This window comes from Camarhynchus parvulus, chromosome Z, assembly GCF_901933205.1.
Source record: "Camarhynchus parvulus chromosome Z, STF_HiC, whole genome shotgun sequence".
NCBI lineage: Eukaryota > Metazoa > Chordata > Aves > Passeriformes > Thraupidae > Camarhynchus > Camarhynchus parvulus.
The window spans coordinates 45275906-45303323 of record NC_044601.1 but is presented as its reverse complement, the minus strand read 5'-3'; the positions used below and the strand labels follow the sequence as shown (position 1 = coordinate 45303323).

General features: G+C 40.8%; 2 protein-coding genes and 1 long non-coding RNA gene across 5 annotated transcripts; 1 reads left to right on the top strand and 2 right to left on the bottom strand.

The window, feature by feature from the left end:
• Positions 1-579: 579 nt before the first annotated feature.
• Positions 580-5522, bottom strand: LOC115915216. Its single transcript, XR_004061493.1, has 3 exons — positions 4627-5522; positions 2995-3278; positions 580-2109 (listed from the first exon to the last, which is right to left on the bottom strand). It is a non-coding gene; the product is annotated as an uncharacterized LOC115915216 (long non-coding RNA).
• A 58-nt stretch (positions 5523-5580) lies between these two features.
• On the bottom strand, positions 5581-17762 carry UTP15 (UTP15 small subunit processome component). Of its 2 annotated transcripts, XM_030969100.1 has the most exons (12): positions 17507-17760; positions 17078-17170; positions 16809-16993; positions 15506-15684; positions 14603-14728; positions 13823-13958; positions 12608-12692; positions 10461-10610; positions 10181-10282; positions 9850-9983; positions 9295-9353; positions 5581-8786 (listed from the first exon to the last, which is right to left on the bottom strand). In XM_030969100.1, exons 1-12 carry the CDS (start codon positions 17594-17596, stop codon positions 8563-8565), a joined length of 1563 nt encoding a protein of 520 aa, XP_030824960.1. In that variant the 5' UTR covers positions 17597-17760; the 3' UTR covers positions 5581-8562. The 2 variants fall into 2 exon arrangements, with proteins under 2 accessions (XP_030824960.1, XP_030824959.1); XM_030969099.1 differs by having other exon boundaries at positions 16809-17170; positions 17507-17762.
• A 69-nt stretch (positions 17763-17831) lies between these two features.
• Positions 17832-26715, top strand: ANKRA2 (ankyrin repeat family A member 2). Of its 2 annotated transcripts, none has more exons than XM_030969198.1 (9): positions 17832-18003; positions 18507-18895; positions 20856-21014; positions 22462-22527; positions 23869-23966; positions 24127-24252; positions 24645-24711; positions 24798-24878; positions 26388-26715. In XM_030969198.1, exons 2-9 carry the CDS (start codon positions 18607-18609, stop codon positions 26441-26443), a joined length of 942 nt encoding a protein of 313 aa, XP_030825058.1. In that variant the 5' UTR covers positions 17832-18003; positions 18507-18606; the 3' UTR covers positions 26444-26715. The 2 variants fall into 2 exon arrangements, with proteins under 2 accessions (XP_030825058.1, XP_030825057.1); XM_030969197.1 differs by having other exon boundaries at positions 17832-18023.
• The last annotated feature ends 703 nt before the right edge of the window (positions 26716-27418 follow it).

The window sequence follows — 27418 nt, the reverse complement described above, 5'->3', positions numbered from 1 at the left end:
ACCTTGTCCCCAGTGAGGCAAAAACTGAGGGAGAAAAAAAAAAGAGAGTAGCTTTTAAGACAAAGAGTGAACTTAAAACAGGAAAAGAAACAACAGCATGTATTTAAGAACAAGAACAACAAAGCTACAACAAAGCCCTACTGAAATCCTTCTCCGCCTTTTGGGGCTCTGAAGGCCACTGACAGGGCACGCAAAGGCTTTGCGGGGACACCAGTGGAGCCCGCCCAGGCGCACGGCGGCGCCGGGGCGCGGTCCCAGCCGGCGGAATATCGCCGCAGCTCCGCGGAGCGGGACGCTGCGCGCCGCCGCAGGCTCGGACCATGCACCGCTTCCCCGCCGGCGCAGCGGCCTCGGCGCCGCGGGCAGCAGGTGCGGAACGCGCTCGCCCTGCGCGGCAGCGGCCGCCTTACCTACGCGCAGTGTGGCGGGGCGGGCAGGCGCCGCCGCCGCCGGGCACGGACGGAGGGAGGCAGGAGGGAGGGAGGGAGGCAGGAGGGAGGGGGCGCTGCCGAGCCGCCGCGGGAGCGCTGCGGGACGCGCCCGGGCCCGCCCCGGCAGCGCGCGGTAACAAAGGCGCTTTGTGACAGCCCGCGGCGCTGGGAGGCTCCCGGGGAGCAGAGCCCGGGGCAGCCGCCGCAGCTCCACGGGACAGGCAACGAACGGCGGGAGCCCTGCGGGGATCCCGACGGCGCCCCGGCCACGAGCGGGGGAAGCCCCCGGCGCCCTCAGGAGCGGAGCGCTGCCCTCTCCGGGCGCAGCGCACGGTGCGCGCCCACGGCGGGGCGGGACAGCCCCGCGCTCCCGCGCGCTGCTGCAGCGCTCTGCTCCGCTCCGCTGCCCGGGCCGCCCTGCCGCGGTCATCACCGCAAGGGGCTGGTTGATCAGCCTGCTACCCGGCCCTTCCACGCGTGTTTCGTGTTGCACAGTGCATGGACCCCGACAAACCACGCCTCACCTTAGCTTCTCAGCTGCCACGTATACATTATATGAACTTCACCTGCTCTTAAAAGCAGCTGATGTTGACTCCCTAAGGCTTTTCTGCCCACCTGTTACACTGGTTAAGCACAGTGAAGCACTGAAGATGTGGGGTTATGAGTACCAGACTGGAGGTAGAGACTGAGCAAGTTTCCTCTTGCTCCACTGCAATTTAATTTATAACCTGTCTGCTGTAGATGGACAGTATACTTTCTTTTTAACAGCAGTGTTAGACTAATATTAAGCAAATCAGACTGCTGTAACAGAGCAGAATACCTCCCTGTGAGAGATGAAAGAGGATTTTGCTTCAGTCCAAAAGAACTGTGGGGTAAATGAAGGAAAAGTGTTAATTCTGTTTTCTACTTGTTACCTATGGTTTAGGTACGGTTTATTTGATCTGTTCATTGCACCTGTTAAGTGCTGTTGGGAACCAATAAAGAAGCAATGTTGAACACATAACCAAAAAAGGAGAAAGGTTGCCATTGAAGTAAAGTGTTTTGTGTTTTCACCTGCAGGAGGAGGGGAACGTGCCTGACTCAACTGACTCGTTCATATCAATATTTTTGCTTTAAAGATGTGTTCCCCTCTCATTTCTGTGGAAAAGTGAGTTACTTCTCAAAAACCCTAAAGGAGAGAAAGAAGCCAGTAAAACCCCATTACCATCCCATGTCTTTCAGCAAGAATTTAATGGCTTTACATAGGTATGCGTTCATTTCTAAACTTCAAAACTTTTCATTGTTTTTGCTTTTTGTGGCTGATCACATAAAAAATCATCTGTGCAAGGAAGCAGGGACAAAAGTCCACAACTCCAAAATTACAGAGAGAACCTACTGATTTATGGGATGATCAGGCCTTTGGAAAGTTAAACTTGCCAGAAGGAAAAGAGGTACAGGTTGATGGGGTGCAGCCAGGTTAGGGATGGCTTGCAACTATCTTATAGCACCTTTCCTCTACATCCAGCCTCAGCATACTTTACTGGAAGCATACATAAGGATTGCTTTACTTCAGTTGCTACATTCACTCACCACTGAATATAGCAGGCTATCCACCTGCATGTTATCCTTGGAAAGAATACAAACATAGGCACATCTGCAGCAGCTGTAGACCTAGGATGTCAATGGCAAATGCTGACAACTGAAAAAAATACAAGAATTATTATCTAAAAGTTAATTTACATAGTTTCCAATGTAACAATGTAATATTATTATAAGATACTATCAGGCCTCATTTCCAGAGGAAACCTCCTCCTGAATTTCTATCATGGAAATAAGGACTTAGGCAAGCTTTTCGTATGCGTTGGACTATGTATCCAGCAAAACTTAGGACAAGTAAGTTTTTATAACTCACATTCAAGTAACAAAGGAAAAAAAATATACACTGCAGAGACTGTCTTCTGATTCATAGAACATCCAAGCATCAGTCAAATTACTGTTGCCTAGGGCTTCTATGTCACTGGGTAGCGTTACTCAGTTTTTCACAATGTCCCAAATGGTTTCTGCTTGAATATACTGGCTATTGAAAACAGCTGAAGGGAAAGAATCTTATTTGACAACTACTACCTTAATTAATAATAATCTGAATGTTTAGATGAATGTTTAGCTTTCAACACACACATACAAAGTAATGTTACAAAATGGAAAGTATCATTGGCAAAGAGGCAGTGAGTCATTTTCTTGAGCTAAGTATTACTACTACTTAGTACTTTCTTACTACTACTCTTCCTACTCTTCTTCCTCTTCTAACTCCACGCTGATCCCCAAGTGCCACAGCTTGGAGAATCTTCCCCAAGTGAACTTACAATACTATAGTCCACATCCACTGGCTTTCCATCATTAATTAGATGGTGGAGCTTGACATAAAGGGAAATAAAATATGTCAAGGAGGACCTTCCCCTCATAAGCCCTTGCTGATCAATGACTGCATTGTCACTCCATTGTTTTTCAGTCACTCCTGGATTACATTATCCATAATTTTACCAAGCACTGCAGTGAGACAATAATTACCAACATTCCTTCTCACCTTGCTTGAGAACTGAGACACTATTTGCCACTTGAAGTAGATTGGGACCTTTCCAGACTGCCAAGGTAGTTGAGTAGTATGGGAGAGAGATCCTGCAACAACATCAGCCACTTCTTTCAGTACTCTGGGATGAATCTCTTTGGGGCCCATAAATTTTGGGGCCCATAAATTTATGCACATCTAGCTGAAGAAGCCTCAGACAAGTTCAGAGTCATCTGGGGAGTTCACTGTCTCTCTAGTCATGGCCTTCTTGGAGAGACCTCTGTGGATCCACAGCCTATGACCTGTGTTGAAGATAGAAGTGAAGAAGGCATTAAATGCCTCTGCTCTGTCTACATCCCTATTTGTGAGGTAACTGAGCCCATCAAGTAATGGACCAGTTATCTCTGATTTTCATTTTTATAAGTTTGCTTCACTTTCTAATCTTTTAAACACTCTACATAGCTTAATCATAATGTTAGACAATAAGTATTTTAGTATTTTCTAAAATACCAAAAGTTTTCACATCATTAGTTACTCAGCCTTGAACAACTCAAACAATACAATTTAGTAAATTCTAGCAGCATGGTCTTCAAGCCTATCTGTTGAAGTACCCTCAAGAAATTAGAATGTATACGTGATCTAGCAATAAAAGTTTCACTTATTGGCAGAATTAGTCCAGGGAAGATATCACTGTCTTTGTTAGGGAATGTTCAGTTGAAACCTTGATAAAAGTAGAAGAATGACCAACCAGCTCATCTATTTCTCTCATGTAATTCAGATGCCTGAGCACAGGACAGGGAAGTTTTAATTCACTATTCTTTTTAAATACCAGTCTAATTCTGGTTGCATTTCTTTAGAAAAGCCTCTTTTCTGATTACACACTGCTCCTGAGCCACGAGAATATTCAGGGTAAGGAGGTATTCTTTGCAACAAAGAGCTGCAAATATGTTCTATATTAAAAGTACATTAAAAGAATAATAACAGACATGCTTTTTGTCTGTAACTGTGCTGTGGCAAGGTCATTTATTAACTATATTTCAAGACAACTCAACCTGGTTATTTCCAAATTACCTACAAGTCAAGGATGATGCCATGTGCAATAACTGCTCTCTTCCCCATATAAACCGATTAATATCCTTTCCCAAAACAGGACATCCAGCACTACATCCCCTCCAATACAATGCACGATTAACCATTTGAAGTATTCCAATTTATTACATTCCATCTTAATAGTTAAAAATACTAGATTCTGGAGCATAAGATGGAAAAATAACTGCTGGAAAAATAACTATGTTTTCATATAAATAATTACTTTCTAACTTGTTGTACAAACGTATGTATGCTTGGCACTGCTGTAAAGCATTTCAAACATTCACCAGCACAAGAGACCACTACAAACTCTTATCTCGAACTTTTTTTCCTATTTTATTCAAGTTGCAGCCTACTTCAAAAGGAAAAAAAAATAAAGCCTTATATTAATATTGTAATTAAATAAAACCAGAAAATGAACAACAGGCTCTACACTGGTAATAACAGTATCTTGTTCTAGCTCCTCTGTAACTTAGTTATGTCGGTATTGAAGAACTTGCATAATGTAAAAAAATCTTATTAAATGGGAAAAAATAATTATTTTTCAGAACAAAAACTTACATTCACAATGAACAGATATGTCTGGCAAGTTTGCCACCTGAACAAATATTAAATTTCAATGCAGAGGCAGGAAATCCAGTGGAGCTTAAAACAACTCATCAGTCATTCCAAATGTCTTCCAAAGTCTTCCAAATTTCATTTTATTAGTCTTCTTAGACATCAAGATCTTAAATGGCATTTATGTTATCATATTTTCATTCCATTTTGATTTGTGTAGAGAATATCTCACATTTGTCTCCACATCTACCTTGGCAAACTCACTTGAAAGAAAACATGAATAGCAAACATTGTAATGCATCAAATTGCCATGACATACAGATATATAGAACAAATTGGGTTGGAAGGGACCTTTTAAGATCATCTTGTCAAATACCTTGCAATAAGCAGAGCACTCCTTCAACTAGATCAGGTTGCTCAAAGCCTCATCCAGCCTGACACTGAATGCTTACAAGCATGGAGCAATTACCAGTTCTGGGCAGCCTGTTCCAACATTTCACCAACCCCATTGTAAAAAACTTCCATATGTCTAGTCTACATCTACCCTTTACATTTTAACCATTACCCCTTGTCCTATCACAACAGGGCCTACTTAAAAATTCTGTCCTCATCTTTCTTATCAGCTCCCTCAAAGTGCCAAAAAAAGCCACGATAATGTCCCCCTGGAGCTGTCTCTTCCCCAGGCTGAGTAACCCAGTTCTCTCAGCCTGTCGTCATAGGTGAGGTGCTACAGTTTCCTGATCATCTTCATGGCCCCCCTCTGGACTACTCCAACATCTCCATGTCCTTCCTGTGCTGGGAGCTCTGAGCTGGTGCAGCACTGCAGGTGGGGTCTCAGCAGAGCAGAGCAGAGGGGCAGAATCCCCTCCCTGGCCCTGCTGCCCACACTGCTCTGGATGCAGCCCAGGACACGTGTGGCTCTCTGGGCTGGGAGTGCCCATGGCTGGCTCATGTGCAGCCTCTCAGCCACCAGCACCCCCAAGCCCTTCTGGGCAGGGCTCCTGGGATCTGTTCATCCCCAGCCTGTGCTGGTACCAGGGCTGCTCTGACCCACGTGCAGCACCTTGCACTTGGTCTTATTGAACCTCATAAGGTTCACATGGGCCCCTCTTCAAGTCTGTCCAGGTCCCTCTGAACAGCATCCCACCTTTCATGTGTGTCAGCTGCATCACTTGACTTGGTGTCATCTGCAAACCTGCCGAGGATCCCACTGTCCATGCGACTGATGAAGACACTGAATTGTACTGGTTCCAATATGGATTCCTAAGGGACATTGCTGACATATCTCTGATCTCCAACTGGACATTGAGCCCTTGACCATTACCCTCTGGATGCAAACAACCAACCAAATTCTCATCCACTTAAGAGTCCAACCATCAAATCCATCTCTCTCTACTTTAGATCCAACTAATCTCTATTTTAATCTAACATTTTCCTATGCTTCTTCTAGCCACACATCAAACCTTAAAGCACTGAAATGGATACATACGATAGACATGAATACTGTCAGTAAGAACTAAGAGTATGTTTTATGTCAAGGTTAGTGGCTTTCAAGCCATAGAAAAAAAACTAAGCTGCCAAGAGAAATGTGCTCCTTCAACTCCAAGCAGTACTAGTTCACAGAATAAGGAGGCTCCAAGATAAGCATCCCCTGCATCTCCACTCCGAAAATTAATTCTGTGTGAAATCTAAGTGCTATTGCCTGATTAAGTCACACAATTAAAAGAAGTACACTGATTTCCTAAAAGACAGAAGAAGTTCCAGGTCTATTAACACAAACAAAATAAAAAATAAATATTAGCTAAGTAAGCAAACTAGAAGTTTGAAGTTTGCTCCTCATCATTACCTGTTATCATTCTAACTATTCAAAACCAGTAACAATAGTAGTCAGGAACATACATTGTTCACATCCCAATTTAAGGGCAGACCTAACAGCATTCCATGTTTTTCAGTCACAATTGTTAAGATTTTAGGTAGAACTTGCAAAATTTTTCTAGCTATTTCTACCACTTATATCTGCCTTTCAATGTCTTACATGAGCAAATTAATTTTGCAAGAAATTCCTATTACATACCAAATTCCAGGCCTATAGGAGAATTCAAGCCATAGAACAGGTTAAGAACAAAGTTCTACCCTAATGTCATACTACATGTACTCAACAGCCTTTGGCACACCTCTTTCCATTGCATTCATACTGATCCAGCCCTGCCTGAAGTTAAAATAAACCATTACCCTAGCATTCAAACAATAGACTCAAATTCCATCTACTGCACATTGAAAGTGGCAGAATTACACAAAATTGAGTTTTGATATTTAACTTGATATTTTCTCATTGGTACTTTACTCATTACATGAATTTAATTCAAATTAATTCCCATTTAGAAGTATTACCTATTTTCTAGAAAAACTGTAACTCATAAATACATACGCATCATTAAAAAAGTAAACTAAACTTTTTCAATATACCTAAGCATGCACTTCTTGAATCATTCTGCTGTGTGCTGTGAATTCGTGAAACTCTTAAATGGAGATGAAGCAGGGAGAGAAAAAACAATGTAGTGAAGTGTTATCAAATGTGTATGCTGTTTTCTTTGTATTTTCAAGGATGTGAGATCGGATATTAACCTTAAATAAAGACAGTGACACATTAAAATTACACAACCAATTATTTTCTGGTAAATAAAAACTGAAAATTGTTGACTGCTGACAGTACTGGACACACAACTGTAGTGGGCTGGTGCTGGCCACACACCAGGCAGCCACCAAAGCCCCTCACTCAATCCTCTGCAGCTGGACCGGGCAGAGAAAATATAACAAAGGATGCATGGGTTGAAATAAGGAGTGGGAGAGATCACTCATCGAATACCATGACGGGCAAAACAGGCTCAACTAAGATATATTAATTATTACTAAACAAAATTAGAGCAGGACAATGAGAAGTAAAATAAACCCTTAAAAACATCTTCCCCTCACCCCCTCCCTCCTTCCCAGCTCTACCTCCTCCCCCAGTGGCACAGGAAGACAGGGAATGGGGGTTATGGTCAGTCCATGACCTGAGGCTTCTCCCACTGCTCAGGGAGAAGTCCTTCCCCTCCTGCACTGTGGGCTCCCCTCCCATGGAGACAGATCTCCATGAACTCCTCCAGTGTGGGTCATCCCACAGGCAACAGTCCTCCCCACACTGCTGTGGTCACGCTTCCACGGCTGCAGTCCTCCAAGGGCAGGCTGCTCCAGCCTGGGAGCAGGGCCCCTCTCTCCATGGGTCTCCCACGGGGTCACAGCCTCCTCCAGGCATCCACCTGCTCCAGCACAGGCTCCTCCATGGGCTGCAGGTGGATCTCTGCATTCCCCATGGATCTCCATGGGCTGCAGGGGCAGGGCTGTGTCACCATGGGCTGGAGGGGAATCTCAGCATCGGGAACATCTCCTGCCCCTCCTTCTTCACTGACCTCGGTGTCCACAGGGTTGTTCTTCTCACATGTTCCCACTCTGCTCTTCTCTGGCCACAATTACAACTGCACAATAACTTTGTTATCCCCATTTCTAGTTGACCCAGCTTTGGCCTGCAGCATGTCCATCTTTGGAGCAACCAGGGATTGGTTCTGCCAAACATGAGGGAAGCTTCTGGCAGCTTCTCACAGAAGCCACCCATGCAGCCCTGCTGCTACCAAAAACGAGGCCATGTAAATCCCCATGTAAATGTAAGAAGTTATGTAACTCTGAAACAAAACTTTAAAACTAAACTGTTTGAAAAATATTGCATGGGCAATTTTGAAAATGTCCTCTTTCTCTATCTTCAGTAATCAAGCCTATTCAGCAACACAGTTTAAAAGACAGAACTTCAACATAGGCTTATTTTGAAAGTCACTATTGTAAGAAATTACCAGAACAGGTCATGTCTTTCAAGTTCACAATTGTGACAATTTGTTGAGATGGGTGTCAGTAATTCCTATTTGTTTCAATGATCTCCGTGACACCATTACTTTTGTTCTCTTCTAGACACGTATCTCTTTTCTTAGTAAAAGTAGCAAACAGTGTATCCATCATTCCCAAAACTTCTAGTAGCTCTTCTTGATAGTCAATTTCTTTTCCAATAGCTTGCTGGAGTTTCAAGAACTGTTTATCAACTATTGCTGACTGCCCAACCACAGGCTGATAAATGTCTATAAAGAAAAATATCAGTTAGGAATCCATAGATGTATAAAAAGGCAAAAATTATATTAGCTAGTTAGAGATACATTTAAGGATTCTAGCAGAAGTCCAACATTCTAAAAAATAAGACAACTTTAATGTTGTCTGTTCTGAAAGCATAAGCTGTATGTACTTACAGCAGCAGTATGCCAAAATCACAGAAACAGAAGCTTTTATGACCTCAAATACTATTTTTACATCACTAAATAAGAGGAAGCTATTTGTACTATGTAAACCCAGAAACATGAAGTCTCAAAGGTACTTAGAGACCACAAGGAGCTTCCCTGCAGCCTGTGCAAATCAAATCCTGACTATGGTCAAAGTTATCTGGAAATATCTCTTTTTTGGATCATTCTCTTGACACTCAGCCCACAGATATAAACAGAGCCATGAAGGTTTGGTTTCTTAAAAATGTAGCACTTTCAATCTTATTTGCAAGCTAGCTATATGGCTTTGAGAATCTTTTTTGTATTGTCTTACCAGTGATCATATCAGCAACAATAACCAGCACAGGAGTAAATCTAGGCTCAATCACACGCCTGCAAAATTAGAAGACATTCCTATTTTACTAGTTTTGTCAACTGTACTCCACCACCAACAAGCAGCTTTCTCACACAGGCACAGAGACAAATTTTTCTTGATGAAGAGACATCACGGAACAGCAGTCAGAGATGCAAGTCAAAAAAACCCACATATGTGGTATTTACCCTCTTCCTTTCAGGAAGCCAGCGGGGGCTGGAGGAGTGTCAAAAAGCCTTAAGTACATAAAAACACAAATTTTCATCATGGAGACAGAAAATAACAGACTAAGGGTAGAGTGTCTGGCAAAGAAGTAGAATAGCTCATCAGCAAAACCATTCTGTGCTAACAGGCAAACTGTTCCAAACCTATCCCAAAACCTTGGTATCACAATGGAAAAGGCATGTGAAATTTCAGGAGTACCAGTGTTCTACCAGTAATCTGTTGAAACTGTGGCGAGTTATTAGGAAACAGAAGTGTCAAAATAGTCAGAGGGAGCTCATGTTAAAATAATACCTTGCCACAAAGGTAAGCAGGAGATTAACTTGCTTCTCATCTCGGCCTGCAAGTGCACTTCTCAGTGTTCCTCTGCGATGCAGTTCCTGCATGACTGCAACCGTGACTTCAGGGGTATGAAGCATGATGGGTGGCTGGACACATATATAAGAAGAGTTTAGTACCAAAGCAACATCTTTACACACAACACTGGTGTCAGCAAAACCAAAACAGAACCCAACTTAGACTCCTTTCTAGTTATACGCTAAAATAAAACTAGTATGACATACAGGGAAAATAAACATCAGTGGACAGCACAAAACTCTGACAAGTAGAAAAACCAATGCCGCACCTCCAGTACCGCATCAAGAGCCTTGGAAGACTGAAAGCTCCTCAGCAGCTTATCGTATTTTCTCAAAACACGTTTTACAGGTTTACTGACACAGAAATCTTCCTAGAATTAAAAAATTAGTTCACAGTAAGACAAATACACACACACTCAAATAATGGATTAGATACATCACCATGAATAATTTCATATATTCCCTCCCTTCCCTTTCTCCAATTTAGCACATTCAAATAAACCAATTTTTCAAAAATGTTTCAGCACGTATTTTCTTACCACATCATACCTGCTTTGGCATGTAACTTCTTCCTTTCACATACGTTCTATATGCTGGTTGTCTCTTCTTTTGAGAATTTTCATTCTTTTCTTCTGGTTTTCTGTGTTTAACATTTAGCACCCCATTGGTCATGCCTACAACTATGGTTTCATCTTCAGGCTAGCACAAAGAAATCACAGAGTTAGGACCCAGTGTTTATCTGTGCTCTATCATGCATATATGTGCTCTATCATACACATTTTTATAGGTTTATGTTTCATTACAAGGTTCCAATCACAGTATCATAGATGACTTAATGTAGAATGCACCTCTTTGAGGTTCCATGATTGAATACTTTGTTCAAGGCAGGGACAGCTCCCAGGCTATGCTCATAAGCAACATTATAGACTAAGTAGTGAATCAAGCTCAATTATGCATTAACACCCTTCTGTGACTATAAGGTTTTGTTTTTTCCAACAGCATACAACTACCTTTGGCTATTAGGTACCATACAGCAGGCATGAACAGAACCTATGAGAAAGCAAAGCTATCATGGAACAGCAGGATTTTGAGAAATAACTGAAAGTTGTTCAAAACACCAGTCATTGGTATATGTAATTTCACTTATATAACTAAGCAGGTATAAATTTCACCCAGAAAAATTGTGGATGCCCCATCCCTTGAAGTGTTCAAGGCCAGACTGGATGGGGCTTTGAGCAACCTGGTCTAGCAGTGTCCTTGCCCAGGGCAGGGGGGCTGAATCTAGATGACCTTTTAATATCCCTTCCAACCCAAGCCATTCTACGATTATATGATATAATAAAAGCCTACAGAATTATGACAGGAATAGATGGAGATCAGCTGATGAATGGCTCATTTAAGGGCATCAATTGAAGGTTATGAAGATTCAAGTGGAACAATAGGGAGCAATCCTTCACACAAGTATCAGAAATGTGGAACTCCTTATCAAGGAATCTAGGCAAGGTTTCAAGTTTAATCAAGCTCAAGGAGAGACTGAACAGGCTTATGCAATAGTAATTAATTGAATTACACTGAAACTACACTTTGATGAATTCATTTCTCATCATGAAAATGGAATTTGTGAGAATATAAACACACTTGCCCTGCATTTAGTTTTCTATATGCACTTCCTTATGGCTGGCTACAGCTGGAAGCAGCATTTGGAACTAGACCAACCTCTGATTTGACTCAGTAAAGGCATTACAATGTTCTCATATGACCATTTAAAATTCAAACAGCTTAGTCAACAGAACACAAGATTATGCTTCAAAAGATGTATTATACATGGTCTAGAGATGCTAAACTACAGGTATTGCATATTTTGAAGATGCCACAGGGTCTTAAAAGACTATGGATTCTTCACTTCAAAAGAAAAAAATCCTAGTTTATTTTAGCTCAGCTCCCTAAGTAATACAGTAGGAAATGAAGACACTCCCCACACATACCTTCCCCTACATTCCAACAGAGCAGGACAATAGTAAAGTAGCAAAGGTAGTAAAGATCCCCCACAGGCCCATTCACATGTCCCTCAGAAGCTACATAATGGGTACTACATGACAACAGTATTGCTTAAAAACTAGTGCTAGCCTCCAAATTTCTGGCCAGCACATAACTTATCCACTGGAAATCAAGTGCTTCTGAGAAGTAAGAGTCTCTGCTGTCTGCTTCCAAGACATGCCTTGACAAACAAATTTGTTTCTGCTCACAACCTTCTTCTTTCTTCCTCAGACCAACCTGACACCAACTTTTAAAGCAAGTTTACATCCTATTCTGAATTCCTCAACAAATTAACCTACTTCTCTTTATTGCTGCCATGTGAAAGGACTCACAGCATTCCTGAAAGGCAAAAGGTGAGCACAATCGTCTTAAAGTCAAAGGACCTCCCTTCTAAAGTGAGTATTTTCCCTATGAAGTACAGTGTCATTAATAAACACAAGACATTGCACTGATCTAGTCAGGTAACGTGGTATTTGAATCTATTATGCTTAAAAACTCTTTGTGTTTGTTACTCAGGAGAAACATATTCAACCCTACTTTGCATGTACAGCATTCTTCTGGAACACCCAGTAGCCGTGAAAGCAACAATTATTTACTTCAGTGACTTAAAAGGTATCAGGAATTCACTTCTAGTCTAGGAAGACTTCTAATGTGCTTACCGACAACGCAAGACTGAGGATTGATGTTGCATAGTTGAAGCTGTGGACCACTTTGTAGGATGTAGTACTGTAAATCTTCACATGCCTACATGGAAGAGCGAAGATAAAAAAGCTGTTAGTAGAGATTTACTGTAGTCACTTTACAGAACTTCATCACTCTCATCTTCTACAGATCATTCAAGGAAACTGAGAATTAATACAATGCATTCCTCAGACTACCACTGAGCTTCTTAGGTATTACTCCTGCAACAGTAATGTTCTGTTAAAAGGTGTCCACAAGTCAAGTCAGGAGTGTTCTTACCTCAAAAAAGGTGAAAATGGGGCAAGAACAGAAGAAGAAATTGAAGGCGGGCATAGTGATTGTTTGAATTCAGAAATGCATATTAGGAAAACACTAAGACAGCATCTCTTCAAATTTGTTCTTAAATTTTAAATACAAGATCTACTAGCATATCTGGGAGTAAATCTGTAAATAATCTTGTATCCAGCTGCCCCTTAAGGATTTGGTTGGAAGCATGAAATATTTAACAAAACAGAATAGAAAATATTATCTTAGAAGGACAAAAGCTAGTGTTATGTAATTGTAAAGCCTGAGGTAGCCTAGGAAATACAGGAGAGAGGAGGAAAACACATCCAGTGTAATTTCACATCACTTTGAATTTCTAATGTCTAAGGTCTCGGACACAAGACACCAACTATCAGTACTCATCAACTGAAACCAAACAAAAAAAGCAAAGAGGTCACATTCACAAGCACTCTTGGGTACAAAAAGCAAAAGCAGAGACACAAAACCCAGGCTTTTAAAAAGTGAAAGTACACTTTCATATTTAAACTGTATTAAACTTAAAAATAGTTAACTTCCAAAGACTGGAAAGGTCAGTTTAGACATTTAAAAAACTGAACCCTTATTCAGAAGTTCCCCATATGCATTCCCAAATGGCACACACAATCCTTATTGATATTCAGATTAGTAAGAGGAAAAGGTTAAATTCTATCTTAGAATCATAGAACAGTTTGAATTGGAAGGAACCTTTAAAAGGCCCTTTAGATCAAGGCCCCTGCAAAAGCAGGGACAGCTTCACAGTAGGTACCTCGGCCCCAAAACATACTCTCAAATAAAGCCCAACACAGGTTAACAGTGATGTGAAATAATACCTTTCAAAGAAAAAAAGTCCTAAAGAATGCAACCATAATGAAGCCACAAAATATACCAACCTGTCCAGGGATCCTGATAATAACCTTTGTCCAGAGCTGTTCAGGCACAAACAAGTCACAGTCTTATGGTGATTTTTAAGTGAAACTAATAACTGTCCACCTTTTAGTACATCCCACACTTTGACATATCGACCTCCTGTGAAGAGGAAGCACACAAAACATACATATGTACATATTTATGCTTCTCTGAAGAAGTTTTCACAGAGTGATGCAGTATTTCCTTCACAAGTACCTTTACCTCTTAACATTTTTCTGTACCTACTCACCATCCTCTTCCATTCTATCTTCTGGCACAAGCCTGCTCTTTTTTTAGTCCATTCTGAATGGACCTGAATGATTCAACCATTCTCAATCATACTCATTACCAAATAAAAAAAAAAATCTTTAAACTATGGGGTTATGGTACCTCTGATGGAATAGCAACAAGAAACTAAAAAAGCTTGTCAACATGATGAGAAAGACAGTCCCATCCTTTCAACAGCTAAGTATGTTAATTCCTTCACTTAAGAAGTGGGCCAATTAGAGTCTGCATTCTGTTATTACAAATTATTTTGGGGGCAGGGGGGAAGTGGAAACTACAAGAATATTAAAACAAAGACAAAAAGGAAAGACCCCTACTTGCACCCGCCACATAAACGCAGATTCCTACAGAAGATATTTGAGAAATCCAATTATTACATCACTTACCACTTCTTTATCAAACTAAAACAGCACACAAAAAGCAAGTATTCATCAAATGAGGACCACAGAAAAGATATTTATTTGCTCTTATAGAATTACCTGCAGATACCAGAAGTCCACCAGATGGAAAGAGAAGCACACTCTCCACAGGATGGCCGTGTTCTATCGTCATGACACTACTCTTTGTTCGTGCATCAAACAGTTTCACAGTGTGATCATAGGAACCTGCAAACATCAGCATAAATCAGTTTCATAATTTCAACTAGTTCAAGAACTAAAACAGCTGTGTCCTATCATCTAAAGGAGTTGCTGCCTAATAGCAGTAGTTTTAAATTATACATGTAAAAACACCTTGTGACTTACCTTGGTTAGGCTACAGCCTTGGGGCAACAAATTTTTTAATTCTAGTCCTAGCTACATGTCAGCCTGTAAAAGTAATTTGTTTTCATTTCATTTCACTTCCATGAATGAAGTGTATATATAATAATAAATATCAAGCAACCTGATGAAACCTAGCTTCTTATGCCTCATGAAAAAAGGAATACTATTTTTTTTTCACAGTTTTCCACAGACTGATACAAAGCTATTGCTAGGAAAACCGAATGCAGGTAGTTCCAAGTAACTCCACATGACCTCACATTTTTGAGTGTGCCAGTTATGGGCTGTACACACTAGAGTCCTGCTCCAGAAACTTGGCACAACATTTCAGTCACTCCCTGCCAAAGGATACATTCACAGTAGTTTCTTTCACAAGTTCTGTTAACCCTAATAGACTAAACCATAAAGATATTAAAACTCAGTTCCTGCAGTTTCCTATAGAACAACAGTGTCAAGCTTAAAAAGCAAGCAAAAAAAGGAAACAATAAAGTAGGTATTGCACAGGCAGACTGATCCTTCATGACTGAAATACAATAAATATGACCCTACTGTATCAAAAACTATCTTTCAACATTTTTCTTCAATTCAATCCAAAAGAAGTATAAATAAAAAACAAAATCAAACCTGTTATGAAGACATCTGCATTCACTTTACTTGCACAGCCACATCTCACATAGTCAGTATGTTCACTGTAAGAGATGATTTCTGTGGCACTTGGAATATCCCACAATTTTGATGAATAATCATCACCACCGGAAAATATTCGGTATTTATCAGACAGGAATCCCACTAGATGAACTGGCCTAGAAAACAAAGTCCACAACACCCACAGTTAAAATATATTCATGTTTCAAGAAGAGTTAGTTTGTATGAAGAGTTTATTAAAGTACTCTAACCTAGACGTGCAGTGTTTAATATCAGAACTTACAAAACCTCACTTTATAACAGCAAATTTCAGGTATGGCAGCTTCGAACAATCTTCTTGCCCTTTAAAATCATTACTGAAGTCATTGTTATCACTGTAATATCCCAACGGGTGTTGGCAGAACACACAGGTATGCAAATGCAGGTGAGCACAGGTATGAAGTTCCTAGCCATTGGAACACACAATTTGCAAACAGAAACACTCTCAAGGTCAGTCTGGGTATTTCCCACTGAAAGGGGGATTCTTCTTGTTCTACGTAGATAAAACACACATCGATTTTTCACAGCATAGAAGTCTGTTGAAGCCTGTCTTCTCCTCACTGATACATCAGAACTCTTAATTTCTTCCTCACCCCATGCTACCATTATGCACTTTTTTAGTTTTGTTTTTGGAGTTTTTTAAGCAATTCCTGCTTTTCCTGGAGTTTTTCTTCATTGTTTTTGTTTAGACATATTTTAGAACTCTTTTCCTACCAGCATCAAGTAAGATGCGCTTATCAATGCAACATACTCACAAGACAGTATCTACACAATATATTAAGAGACACCTGTGTGCAAGAGAAAATGTATTTACTTTTCTACATACTTGATTCATATTTAGACTGTTTTAAAAACTCACTCCCATTTTAAATTTCATTTAAATCTACTTTTCAGTAAGATCTCCATGAAACAGTTGAAAGCGATGTAACTCAGTTCTACTCAGACTTTCAGCAGCACATGAAGTAGACATACAACTATAATTTAATGTAAATACTGAATATTGGCGAGGCACTCGAATGGGTTGCCCAGAGAAGATGGGGATGCCCCTTCCCTGGCAGCGTTCAAGGCTAGGCTGGATGGGGCTCTGAGCAACCTGGGCTAGCAGCAGGCGTTCCTGCCCTGTGGTGGGAGGGGTGGAACAAGGCGATCTTTAAGAAACCACCCGGTGTGTGATGAGCCTGAGGTGTGCAAACGCAGCACAGAAGCTTCAGAATGCAAACAAAACAAACCAGTCCTGCCTTACTTGGTATGACCCTCGAACTGCCTGAGCGGTGCTTTGCCGCTGACGTCGAAGAGGCAGATGCTGCCGTCCTCGCTGCCGGCGGCCAGCAGGCGCCCGTCGTCCCTGTAGGTGGCACAGTACGCTGCGTCCCGGAAGCGAGAGAACGTCTTGATGGGCTCCTGGGAGTACTGGCCGTAGATGTGGATCTGCCAGAACAAGAGGGAATTACATCTCCTGGCGTCATGCCAGCTGAAGAAGAACAGCATAAAAGCCTCAGAAAGGCCACTTACCCTCGAGGATGCTGTGACAGCATAGTTATATGGTGGGACCGGGGAAAAGTCAATTTTATTTACTGCACCGAATTCCTTTATCTGAACAGGTGTCTGAAACAGTTGTGATAAAGATCGTTAAACACACATAAGCACACCATCAAGTATGAAAACAGTAAAATAAAAGCTATTTTTCCTACAAAGAATTTAAAACTCCATAAGAATCAAAACGTTTTTAGGTGCAATGATAATGAGTTTCACTTCTGACAGGCCACTCCTGCTCTTTTAATTTTTTTCCAATTCACGTATTACAACTTACCCATTAATTATGTGTTCTGAACCTAAAAACTAACTCATACGTGTTTAAAAAATAAAAAAATCGCGGCACCAAAGTAGTAAAAGAAGACATTCCGGAGCAGTAACTGCGACTGTTGGGCCGCTTCCTCCTACCTTGTATCCCCGCCAGTACAGCGTGTCCTGCGTGATCCTCTCCCCGAGCTTGGGGCACGCCTGGACCACCACTGGCTTGTACGCGGCCATGCCGCGGGGCCGGGCCGGGCCGGAGCTCAGCAGGAGAGGCCCGGGGCCCGGGGAAGCGGCAGAGGCCCGGGGAAGCGGCAGAGGCCCGGGGAAGCGGCAGAGGCCCGCGAAGCGCCGGCGGGCTCGGGGCGCACGCGACACGCCGCGCTTGCCGCGAGGCGAGATGGAGGCAGCACCGGCAGTGCGTCATCAGAGCACGCCTCTCGTCGGCCAATCGGCGGGGCGGCGAGGCTGCACTTCCGGCAGTGGCAGTGGCTGCGGCTGAAAGCCGAGGCGAGGCCGGGCCCGGACCCTGCGGTGTGGGGGTTGTCATCGGCCTGTCCTCACGGGCTGCCTCCAGGGACAGGGGACGCCTCCAGACGTGCCGGGAGCCGCGCGAATCGCGGCCCCGCCCCAGACTTCCCGCGGTACTGCGAACAAGCCACGGGTATTCTGGGGTTGCCTTTATCGGTTTAACGGGATTTGGGGTTTTTTTCCTACGTATGTGGTAGAAGCAGTTTATTTTACTCAGGTTGCAAAAGACGTATGGGAGGTTAAAGTCGCTTTAACTTTTCCCTCAAGTCCAATGTTTCTGGGAAGTAGTTTATATATATATATATATTATAGCTTGTTCTTGGGTTGGTATAAATCTGGTTGTTGTGTGGGTTTTTTGTTGCAATTAGGCAAAAATTCTGAAGCATCATTTCACACGGATGAAACTCCTACTGGCTTAATAACAGAGTTTGGTTTAAACATCCAGGTGCTGAAACATAAATGGAGCTTTTGGTCACTTACTTGTGACAGCAACAAGAATGATATTTCACCGGTGTTTTGAATGACAAAACTAAATGCCATATGCTTAAATAAAGTTTGATGTGTTTTTATGCACTGTTTTACCAGAATGTTCTTAACCAGTGTTATGTCTGTTCAGTTGCAGGTTGTCCAGAAAATTTGGCTTGGCTGGCCAAGATTGCTCCTGGCTGGAAACAATGAAGCATCATTTTGCATGAAGCTTGTACAGGACTGAGATCATGGCATCTTCAACAAACTTAGATGTCGGGGCCCAGTTAATTGTGGAAGAATGTACCACCAGCTACAGCCTTCCACCCATGCCAGACATTAAAGTGGAGCATCAGCTTGACACCAGCACAGAGGAGGGCCCGGCTCAGAGTGTCACCATGGGGATGAAATTCATTTTGCCCAATAGATTTGATATGAATGTCTGCTCACGATTTGTGAAGTCTTTGAATGAGGAGGACAGTAAAAATATTCAAGATCAAGTCAACTCTGACCTTGAAGTCGCATCTGTCTTATTTAAAGGTTGAATTTATGGTACAAAATATTACCTGTGTAATTACCTGTGTACTGTGTCATCCTGCTAAGTTATTATGCTTTCTAAAAAAAGAGCTTCTGTGCTATATGTGTATTGATCAGTTTTCTGAGATGTGTTCCTCTAACGTTTTTATTATATGCTTAATGGATTATTAATATAAACATTTTCTCCAAGATTAATTTTTATACTACATTTCGAATACATATATCAACTGCAAAATCAGGGGCACAAAAAGTCTTTTAAGCTAGTAAGAGCTGATGCTCATTAGGAAAACAAGCTGCTTCTGTATGGCATGTCCTACAGCAGTATGCTTCTTCACAGAACACTGCTGAAAGCACTTTATGAGCACTTCAGTAGCTTTCAGCAGCACGTTGTATCTTTTCGTGAGGGTGATGAAAGACAGCACAAGCCAGGGGTGTTTTGTCACTGTGGCTGTACAGAGCCTCTCATCCTAGCCATGGGCTTGCCACTGTAGCTTCACTGCTGCTGGAAAGCAAATGCTGCTCCAGGGCAGGATCCCTGCAGCTAATCCTGCCACTGCTGGGCAGCTTCATCACAACTGATCCATGCTTTTTCACAGCTCAGGATATCGATACAGAGCAAAATTAGGACTGCCATCTACTTCCCCTTACCTGTTGTGGTTTCTAGCACTTGCTGTCATATTTCAGACCGTTAGTCTTGCATCTTTTCCTGAAGTCCATGTGACCTATTGCCTGTGACAAATGCAAACACAGGCCTCCTCTGAATTTTGATGGTTTCACTGACTTGTGTTCTTTGGCTGCATTTCAGCCACTGTAGTTTTCAAACATTTTTGATTTTGCCCCAAGTGCTCAGTAGCAGAGCTGCAGGTCTGAGTGGTAGATTTACACCCATCAGCACTAGGGTAGTTTTTCTTAGGTAACATTTTAAGTCTCTTAGAAGTAGTCCTGCAAATCCAGGGACCACAGGTCAAAGTCTGTGGTAGGACTCTTAATTCATTACAGTCAGTTGTAGCTGTTTGATTGGCAAACAAAACATAATTTTGTTTCCTGTTACACTCTACTTCTTTTAATTAGTCTCCCTGAATTTGTGCTTGCATTTATGATCACAAAATTCTCTATGGTGTTTTCAGTGTGTGTGTTACTTAGCTTCTAGTCATTAATTACTAGTGTCAAATCAGTTAAGCCAATATGGAGTTTAATCCTTCAGTATGTCTTTTAAGTATCTAATCTCAAAACCAAAAGCTGCTTTTGAGAATTAGAAGCCAAGACAACATATAAATATATTCTGTAATAAAATGCTATTAGCTTCTAGGGGAAAGCAAGAAAAGTTAGTATGAAGGAACACATCAGTAGTGAATGACTTCCTGAACTCTAAGCAGTGACCTGCTGTTGCATTTTATGTACGTAAGTGTGGATCCTGTCTTTCTCCTGGATAAGTATTCATCAAGCATTCATAATGCTGTTAAAATTTTATCCAGGAGTGGGAAGAGCCCTGGTGAAGTTAATGAAGGTTGTCTCCACTCGTGCGGTGGACTGGTTAGGGAGCGGGCAAAGGCTGAGCAGGTACCTGAGTGCAGATCTGACCAGAGCTGCATCATGTTATTGCCTTGGAGAGTGTTTATGAGAAGATGACAAGTTAAGTAGAGCCTTCTTACATAATAAATCCATGCTGGGCATGTTGAAAAATCAAGACAAAGGCTTCCCTCATTTAGATACTAACTTGTCTCTGGGTGACATTATGTCATACTGAACTTATGAAGTAGCATAATTGTTTTATGCTAGAAATTAATGCAGCCCTTTATTCAGCTTTCACAATACACAGTGGGAAAAGCACATGTGAAAAATTTTTGGATGGATTTTAAAGGTCTTGTGATACTGGTGCTTTACCAGTTTGACTTAGGTTCTATGACTTGCTTTTAATGCTCTTATTAGTACTGAAATCCTCTCTGTTTTTTGTTCAATGTAGCTGAATGCAACAGCCACACTTCTCCTTCCCCTGGTATCCAAGTAAGACATGTTTATACTCCGTCAACTACTAAGCATTTCTCACCAATTAAACAATCAACTACACTAACTAACAAACACAGGGGAAATGAAGTTTCTACAACACCTCTACTTGTAAACTGTAAGTATCTTTCTGCCTTTCTCTTAATAATTGTTTTGTGAACTATATGTTGGATGCTTGACAAATTTATGCAGTTTTTTCTTTGGTGTTGCAATTAAGTTAAAGGTAGGAAAAAAACACTGAGATAGTCTTTCCTTCCATCCTGTCCTCCTCAGAAAAGAAGATGGAGACTCATTTCCCCTCTCATTTATTTAAGTTGCACATGTCCATGTAATTTCACATGGATAATTTCACATGGGTCCAGCCATAAAATAGTCATCCACCTGTTGTATGGAATTCATGACGGAAGTTTATTTTCCAGAAGTTAAAAAACCAGAAAATGCCTTACCTATACTTTTTAAATCAAAAATTACATTCTAAGTTGTAAGTTAATGTACTTCATGCCCATATTTTCAGAACTTGTGTATCTTAAAATTAGATGATTGGTAAATGCTGCAGGATACTTAAGATGTAATGTAAATATAGAATACTGCATCATGATTGTCGCAGATCTTGAAAATCAAGGAAGCATTATTTCTGGTGGGGTTTTTTCTGAATTGTCAAGCATTGCCTTTTTAAATTAATTTGCTGTAATTTACTTCATAGTAAATTATTTTCTCTAAATCACAAGTCACTTTTTTTAAAGAAAAATGCCACTTGAATGGAAAAAATTAATCAGGAGCTGCAGTAGGCCACTGAACAAAATACGCCATCTTCCTGAACAAACTCAACTTTCATGTGGTGACTTGGAGGAGGACAGTGAACACTTACAGTTAATGTAATCATTAGCTAATTTTGTTACTACATCATGTGGATAGTTTATTACATTTAGTCTCCTGATTACCTTTCAGGACTGCTCCAAGTTGCAGTTATCAAAACCATGCACCCATGCAGTTTTCTGTGGGATCAGAGGTTATTTCTGCATAATCTCTGCAGTAACAAAAGAAATCCCTCAATCTTTGTTTTCTCCTCTGTATATCAAGTTATGTGTAATTTTGTAATGTCTGATCTATTCCACATTGTAGGGAGTGGGAGACACTAGAGGCTTCCTTTGTTGACTAGTAGGATAGATCTTCTAGTGATTCAAGTGTGATTTTTAAATTAAACTTCCTTAATCTATCAAAATATGTTTATTTTCACTTAATAAATGGGTCTTAAAGTAATCTTGGGTTGCTGACCAAACAGCAGTGAAGACAGCATGTTACTTTGTAAAGAGTCAATGTGGGAAGTATCCTTGCTTTCAAGAATAACTGCTCCATTGCTTTAAAAATTACCTAAATCTATGAAACTCTTCAGAAAATTTTCAGTGTTTAATTGTGATTTAAGGTCAGAGCCCAAGGTAAAATCATCTACACTCTCGATTCCAATTTCTGTACTGCTGAAGCCAATAGACATGTTATGCTCAGCTCTAAATAGAGCAGAATGAAAACTGGTGTATATAATATGGCTTTTGCTTCCTTTTTTGCAGCTTTATCTGTTCATCAGCTGGCTGCTCAGGGAGAAATGTTATATCTGGCCACACGTATTGAACAAGGTGAGACAGGAGGTTAAATGCCTTCTTTTTTTCTTTGGGCCATTTATTTGCTGTTGTGTTTGACCTTTTCACCAAAGCTACAAAGTCCTCAGTTCTGGTACAAGTTGGAGGACATTTGAGGTATTGTTCTCTGCATATGTGGACTAATATTTTGTATCAATCTATTACTCACTCAGTGTATCATTTGCATTTTAAATTAAAACATAATGTTAATAGCAGTAGGTAAATCCCTTCCTCTCCCTGTTCTCTAGGGGTATATAGGTAATCCATGGTACTAAAAAAGAAACATGTTCGTTCTGTCACAGCAGCTTATTTCATTTTATTTTTAATTTATCTTTGTCATTTAAAACATACTTCTGTTAATGGTGGCTTTCCAATTCTATTTAATCAATCAGCATAAAGACCTGCATGTTGCTAATGTAAGCCACACCTCACACCTGCAGTGTAATAGTACTACACATTCTGAATAGTGTGGCATTTGTGTGTCCATAGTACATGTGCAAAACTTCAGCTTTTCCTAACATATTTATGAATTTAGTAACATTAATAGTATATTCTTACTGCACTAATAGTAATCACCGATGCTTTCAGTGCATCCTTATTGAAATGTTTACTGGAAAACAGGTAGTGAGTCACTGAGTCTAAATACTTTGTAATGAGCCATGTATATAAAAAGCAAATCGATTCTGGAGTGTTGGTAGCAGTTAAAAATGCTTATTTTGGTGCTATGATAAGTATGGGATTTATAAAGTACTTAGATATTAAAATAAAATCCAGCTGAAATATTTGTCAGCCAGTTGTTAAGTTCTTTTCTTCTTCCAACTGCACTCAATGTAGACCTTAATCGTTTTCACAGACCACCTTATTGATTACACAAACTTTGTGGGGAATGGAGTTGTTTTACCTATATTGCTGTACAAGTTCATTCTTTACAAAATTGTGTGGCTCACTCTATTGAAAAAACACAGTCTACAGTACAATACAGGATGTACCTCTTTATTTTTCAAACATCCTTTATCTTCTTTACAAAGGTGAAGCCCAGATTACAGACAACTTGTAATTTTCTGAGTAAAAACAGAATTTGATTTATAGAGCTTAAAAACTTGAATTTTAAATTATTAAACTAAAGGCTGAAATTTTTCTATGGTCAGTTGGATGTGTTTTTCTTTCTTGGAGAGAGATATTACCACCACCACTGGGACAGAATTTTGTTTTTAAAGTTGAGATGACATTTAGGTCACACTGCTTCCTGGCGAATAAATGTTACCATCAACACATTTCACCAGCTGATACAGTGCAGTGAGAAAAGGATTACTAAGTTATATATTTTTCTCTGAACAGAAAATTTAATCAATCATAAGGATGAAGAAGGATTTACCCCTCTGATGTGGGCTGCAGCTCATGGGCAGATAGCAGTAGTGGAATTTCTCCTCCAGAATGTAAGGAAAAAATCACAATTGATTTTGAATTCATTTACTCTTTAGTTTGCTTTGCATTCCTAAGTTTGTCAATGCTGCTACAAGCTTAAAAGTTTTAAAGTTAAGGTCTATGTAAAACCTCAAATTTGCTTCTTTTTTTTAAATTGATACTTTATTTCAGGGTGCAGATCCTCAGATTCTGGGCAAGGGGCGAGAAAGTGCCCTCTCACTGGCCTGCAGTAAAGGATACACTGATATTGTCAAAATGCTGCTTGACTGTGGAGTTGATGTCAATGAGTATGACTGGGTAAGATTCTAGCTTGAATTTAGTCAGAGGGTGCTTTGGTCAGAAAATTGAAGCAGGACATAGCACTGGCTTGAGTTTAAAAATTGTTCTACCTCTTCTGAAATACGTGAGAGTTTCAAAACTTTCATAGGATAGGAGAAAGTGATGCTACTAGCTCTGACTTCATGGTAGAAAGAGAATGAGACCAATGCTGACTTCTTGTACAAGTGTGATCTTCATGTTTGAACAGTATACAAAAATGATGGAAGTTGTGAAGATCTAAAACTGAACATCATTTTTATAAAACCTAGGAAGTCTCTTACTGGTACATAGAAGCATATCTGTGTATTAAGGAATTACAGTTGCAGACTGCTTAATCATTAGGTGTCTGAGGCATTTCTCTGCTTTTGCAGAATGGAGGCACACCCTTGCTATATGCAGTACATGGGAACCATGTGAAATGTGTTAAAATTCTTCTTGGTAAGCAGACTGTCCAAATTATCATTAATAATGTACGATCGGTTCTCACTGTCAGAAATGTAAGATTCTATCCCTGTTTGACATAGAAAATGGTGCTGATCCAACCATTGAAACAGATGCTGGCTATAATTCCATGGATTTGGCTGTAGCCTTGGGCTATCGGAGTGGTGAGTATTGCAAATGTAAACCCTTTAAAAAATTAATTTTTGCAGCTCCTCATTTATGTAGCTGCTGTAATGGCCCAGTAGATGTTTTGCAGCTCTTAACATGTTACCTGTCCTACAAGTCTTAATAATTCTAAATGCATCAGGCCAAAATGGGTAGGAGCTTCCATTCTTGTTTCAGAAAGTCAGATACTTAGTAAGAAAATGTCCCTGACCTGGCTCTATATCACTGGACACAAATAATGGTGTTTAGGGCTGATGCAGCCATGACTAAGATAAGGCCTGCAACCCTCCTGAACCCGTCACCCTACATGACTGGAATGATGTTATGTAGTTTGCTAAACCTTCTTCAGTCACATCAGCTCTAGCTCTAGTTTGTCTTGAGGCAGACAGTAATCAGTAAATTATAATATCTGGCTTGGTTATGGAAACCAGAAGCAAAGGGACTCCTTATTGGTTTTTTCCCTGTCATTTTGAAAGCTGTGAAATGTCTGCCGTTACAGAAATGAATGGAATCAAAAAGTAAGCTGAGCGCTGTATGTGTAGCTTCTCCAAGCACTGCCTTGTGCTTATGAATGAGCCAGTGTCATGGTTTAACCCCAGGTAGCAGCCAAGCCCCACACAGCCACTCACTCACTTCCCCACCAGAGAGATCAGGGAGAGAAAAAGTGTAATAGGGAAAGCAAAGGCTGTGCACACAAGCAAAACAAACCAAGGAATCAATTCAGTGCTTCCCATGCACTGGCAGGTGCTCAGCCATCTACAGGACAGCCAGGCCCCATCGTGCAAAATGGAAGACAAATGACATCACCACAAATGTCCCCCCCTTTCCTGTTTCTTTCCCCCACTTTATACACTGAGCTTGGTGCCACATGGTCTGGAATAGCCCTTTGGTCAGTTTGGGTCACCTGCCCTGGCTCTGTCTCCTCCCAGCCTGCCAAGCACCCCCAGTCCCCTCCCCAGTGTGGCTGTACCAAAAGCAGAAAAGGCCTTGGCTCTGTGCAAGCCCTGCTCAGCAATAACAGAAACATCTCTGTATTATCAACCCTGTGTTCAGCACAAACCCAAACCACAGCCTCATGCTAGCCACTGAGAAGAAAATCAACTCTACCCCAGCTGAAACGAGCACAGCACAACTTACAGGAGTTTACATAGAAGACTGCTTCAAGAGCTCAGTCTCCAAGTGTTTCACAGAAGTTTCTCATAAATGCTTCTGCCTATTTTCTGTTTGTAGGCTAAAAATTTGCTTTCCATGTGCTATCAGTCTATTCAAACCAAAGAGCTGATGATGATCCCCAAAAACATTGTTTGCCTATCTGGGGGTATTGTTTTTGCATTATATAAGGCTTTTACTTTCTGAAAGAATGCTGACTTATTCACAGAGTGAATTTATACATGTCTGGCTTTTATTAAATGATTGCACAGGACAAGCATATATCTGCTAGAAAAAACAGTATAACTCTGAAAAAAGAGAAAAAATAAATACTAACCTCATCTCTTTCTCTGCTTTAGTTCAGCAGGTTATTGAGTCTCATTTATTAAAGCTACTTCAAAATATCAAGGAATAGTGATTGGCTCTTCTGCAGGTGCCACATCTTGGCTTGGAGATTTGAACTGTTTAGCTCTAATCAGTGACAAGAGTTGGTTGTTTTGTAACTTTACCTCAGTGCAACTATTTCCTGGCTTTAGTTAAGCTTTTTAGTGTTCTTCCTCTTCTTTCACTGTTGTTAATACAAATGTGCAATGTCATCCTTTTCTTAAATATATTTTATATAATTTTAGAAGAGTCAGTTGTCATGCATGAAATTATTTGTAAATAAGCCCAGTTTTGACCATCTAAATGTTTACACTGAGTGCAGTGGGTGACACTATTCCAAGTGTCCTACTTCATCACATCATTGATACATATTCACAGGAAGAAATGTGTTTAGATATTGAGGGATATCACCACAAAAGATAGATACTTGTATTGTTAATAATACCAAAATGTTCACTGTGTGAAGTTTTTGAGACCCCCCAGTTTATATTTATTCTGGCTGGAGCCAGAACAGGGTTCATTTTTGCAATAGAGAGGAGGGGGCTGGCATGGAGAACTTACTCTGTATCACCTCACCTCATTGCTAAGAGAAGGAGGCTGTCCCTTCCAGGGTGGAGGAGTTCCTTCCAGTCATGGTGGACTGGTTGCAGTGGGATCGGTGGAGCTCTGCAGTAAGCAATTTTGCATGTGAATCGCTCTGTCTTTTGTACATTGTTGCTGTTATTGCTTGTTTTCTTACCTCATTGCTGTTTCCAGTAAATTTTTCTTATTTCAATCTGTGATCTTTACCTTTTTTGCCTCGAATTCCCCTTTCCATCTCACCCCAGGGGAAAGCAGAGAGGGGATGGGCAAGCAAGCAAGTGGCAGTGTGTTTGAAGCGTCACAGTGGGAGCACTAAACTGGGCAGTACCATTCCTAAACCACAGCAGTCTTGTTTGGCACCTACTATGGGCCAGGAAGGATTGAGATTACAGATAAAATCAGGAATAACTGGAAAAAAATTGAT

Excerpts from the sequence above, each read along its gene's own strand:
- UTP15 (XM_030969099.1), bottom strand. The coding sequence starts at position 17,596 with ATGGCCGCGTACAAGCCAGTGGTGGTCCAGGCGTGCCCCAAGCTCGGG. Across the intron at positions 14,729-15,505 it reads TGCAGATGTCTTCATAACAG|GTTCCTATGATCACACTGTG; the intron begins GTTTGATTTTGT and ends TGATGTTTGCAG. Across the intron at positions 13,959-14,602 it reads TGGACTTCTGGTATCTGCAG|GAGGTCGATATGTCAAAGTG; the intron begins GTAATTCTATAA and ends TCCTCTTCACAG.
- ANKRA2 (XM_030969198.1), top strand. The coding sequence starts at position 18,607 with ATGGCATCTTCAACAAACTTAGATGTCGGGGCCCAGTTAATTGTGGAA. Across the intron at positions 24,712-24,797 it reads ATGTGTTAAAATTCTTCTTG|AAAATGGTGCTGATCCAACC; the intron begins GTAAGCAGACTG and ends TGTTTGACATAG. Across the intron at positions 24,879-26,387 it reads AGCCTTGGGCTATCGGAGTG|TTCAGCAGGTTATTGAGTCT; the intron begins GTGAGTATTGCA and ends TCTCTGCTTTAG.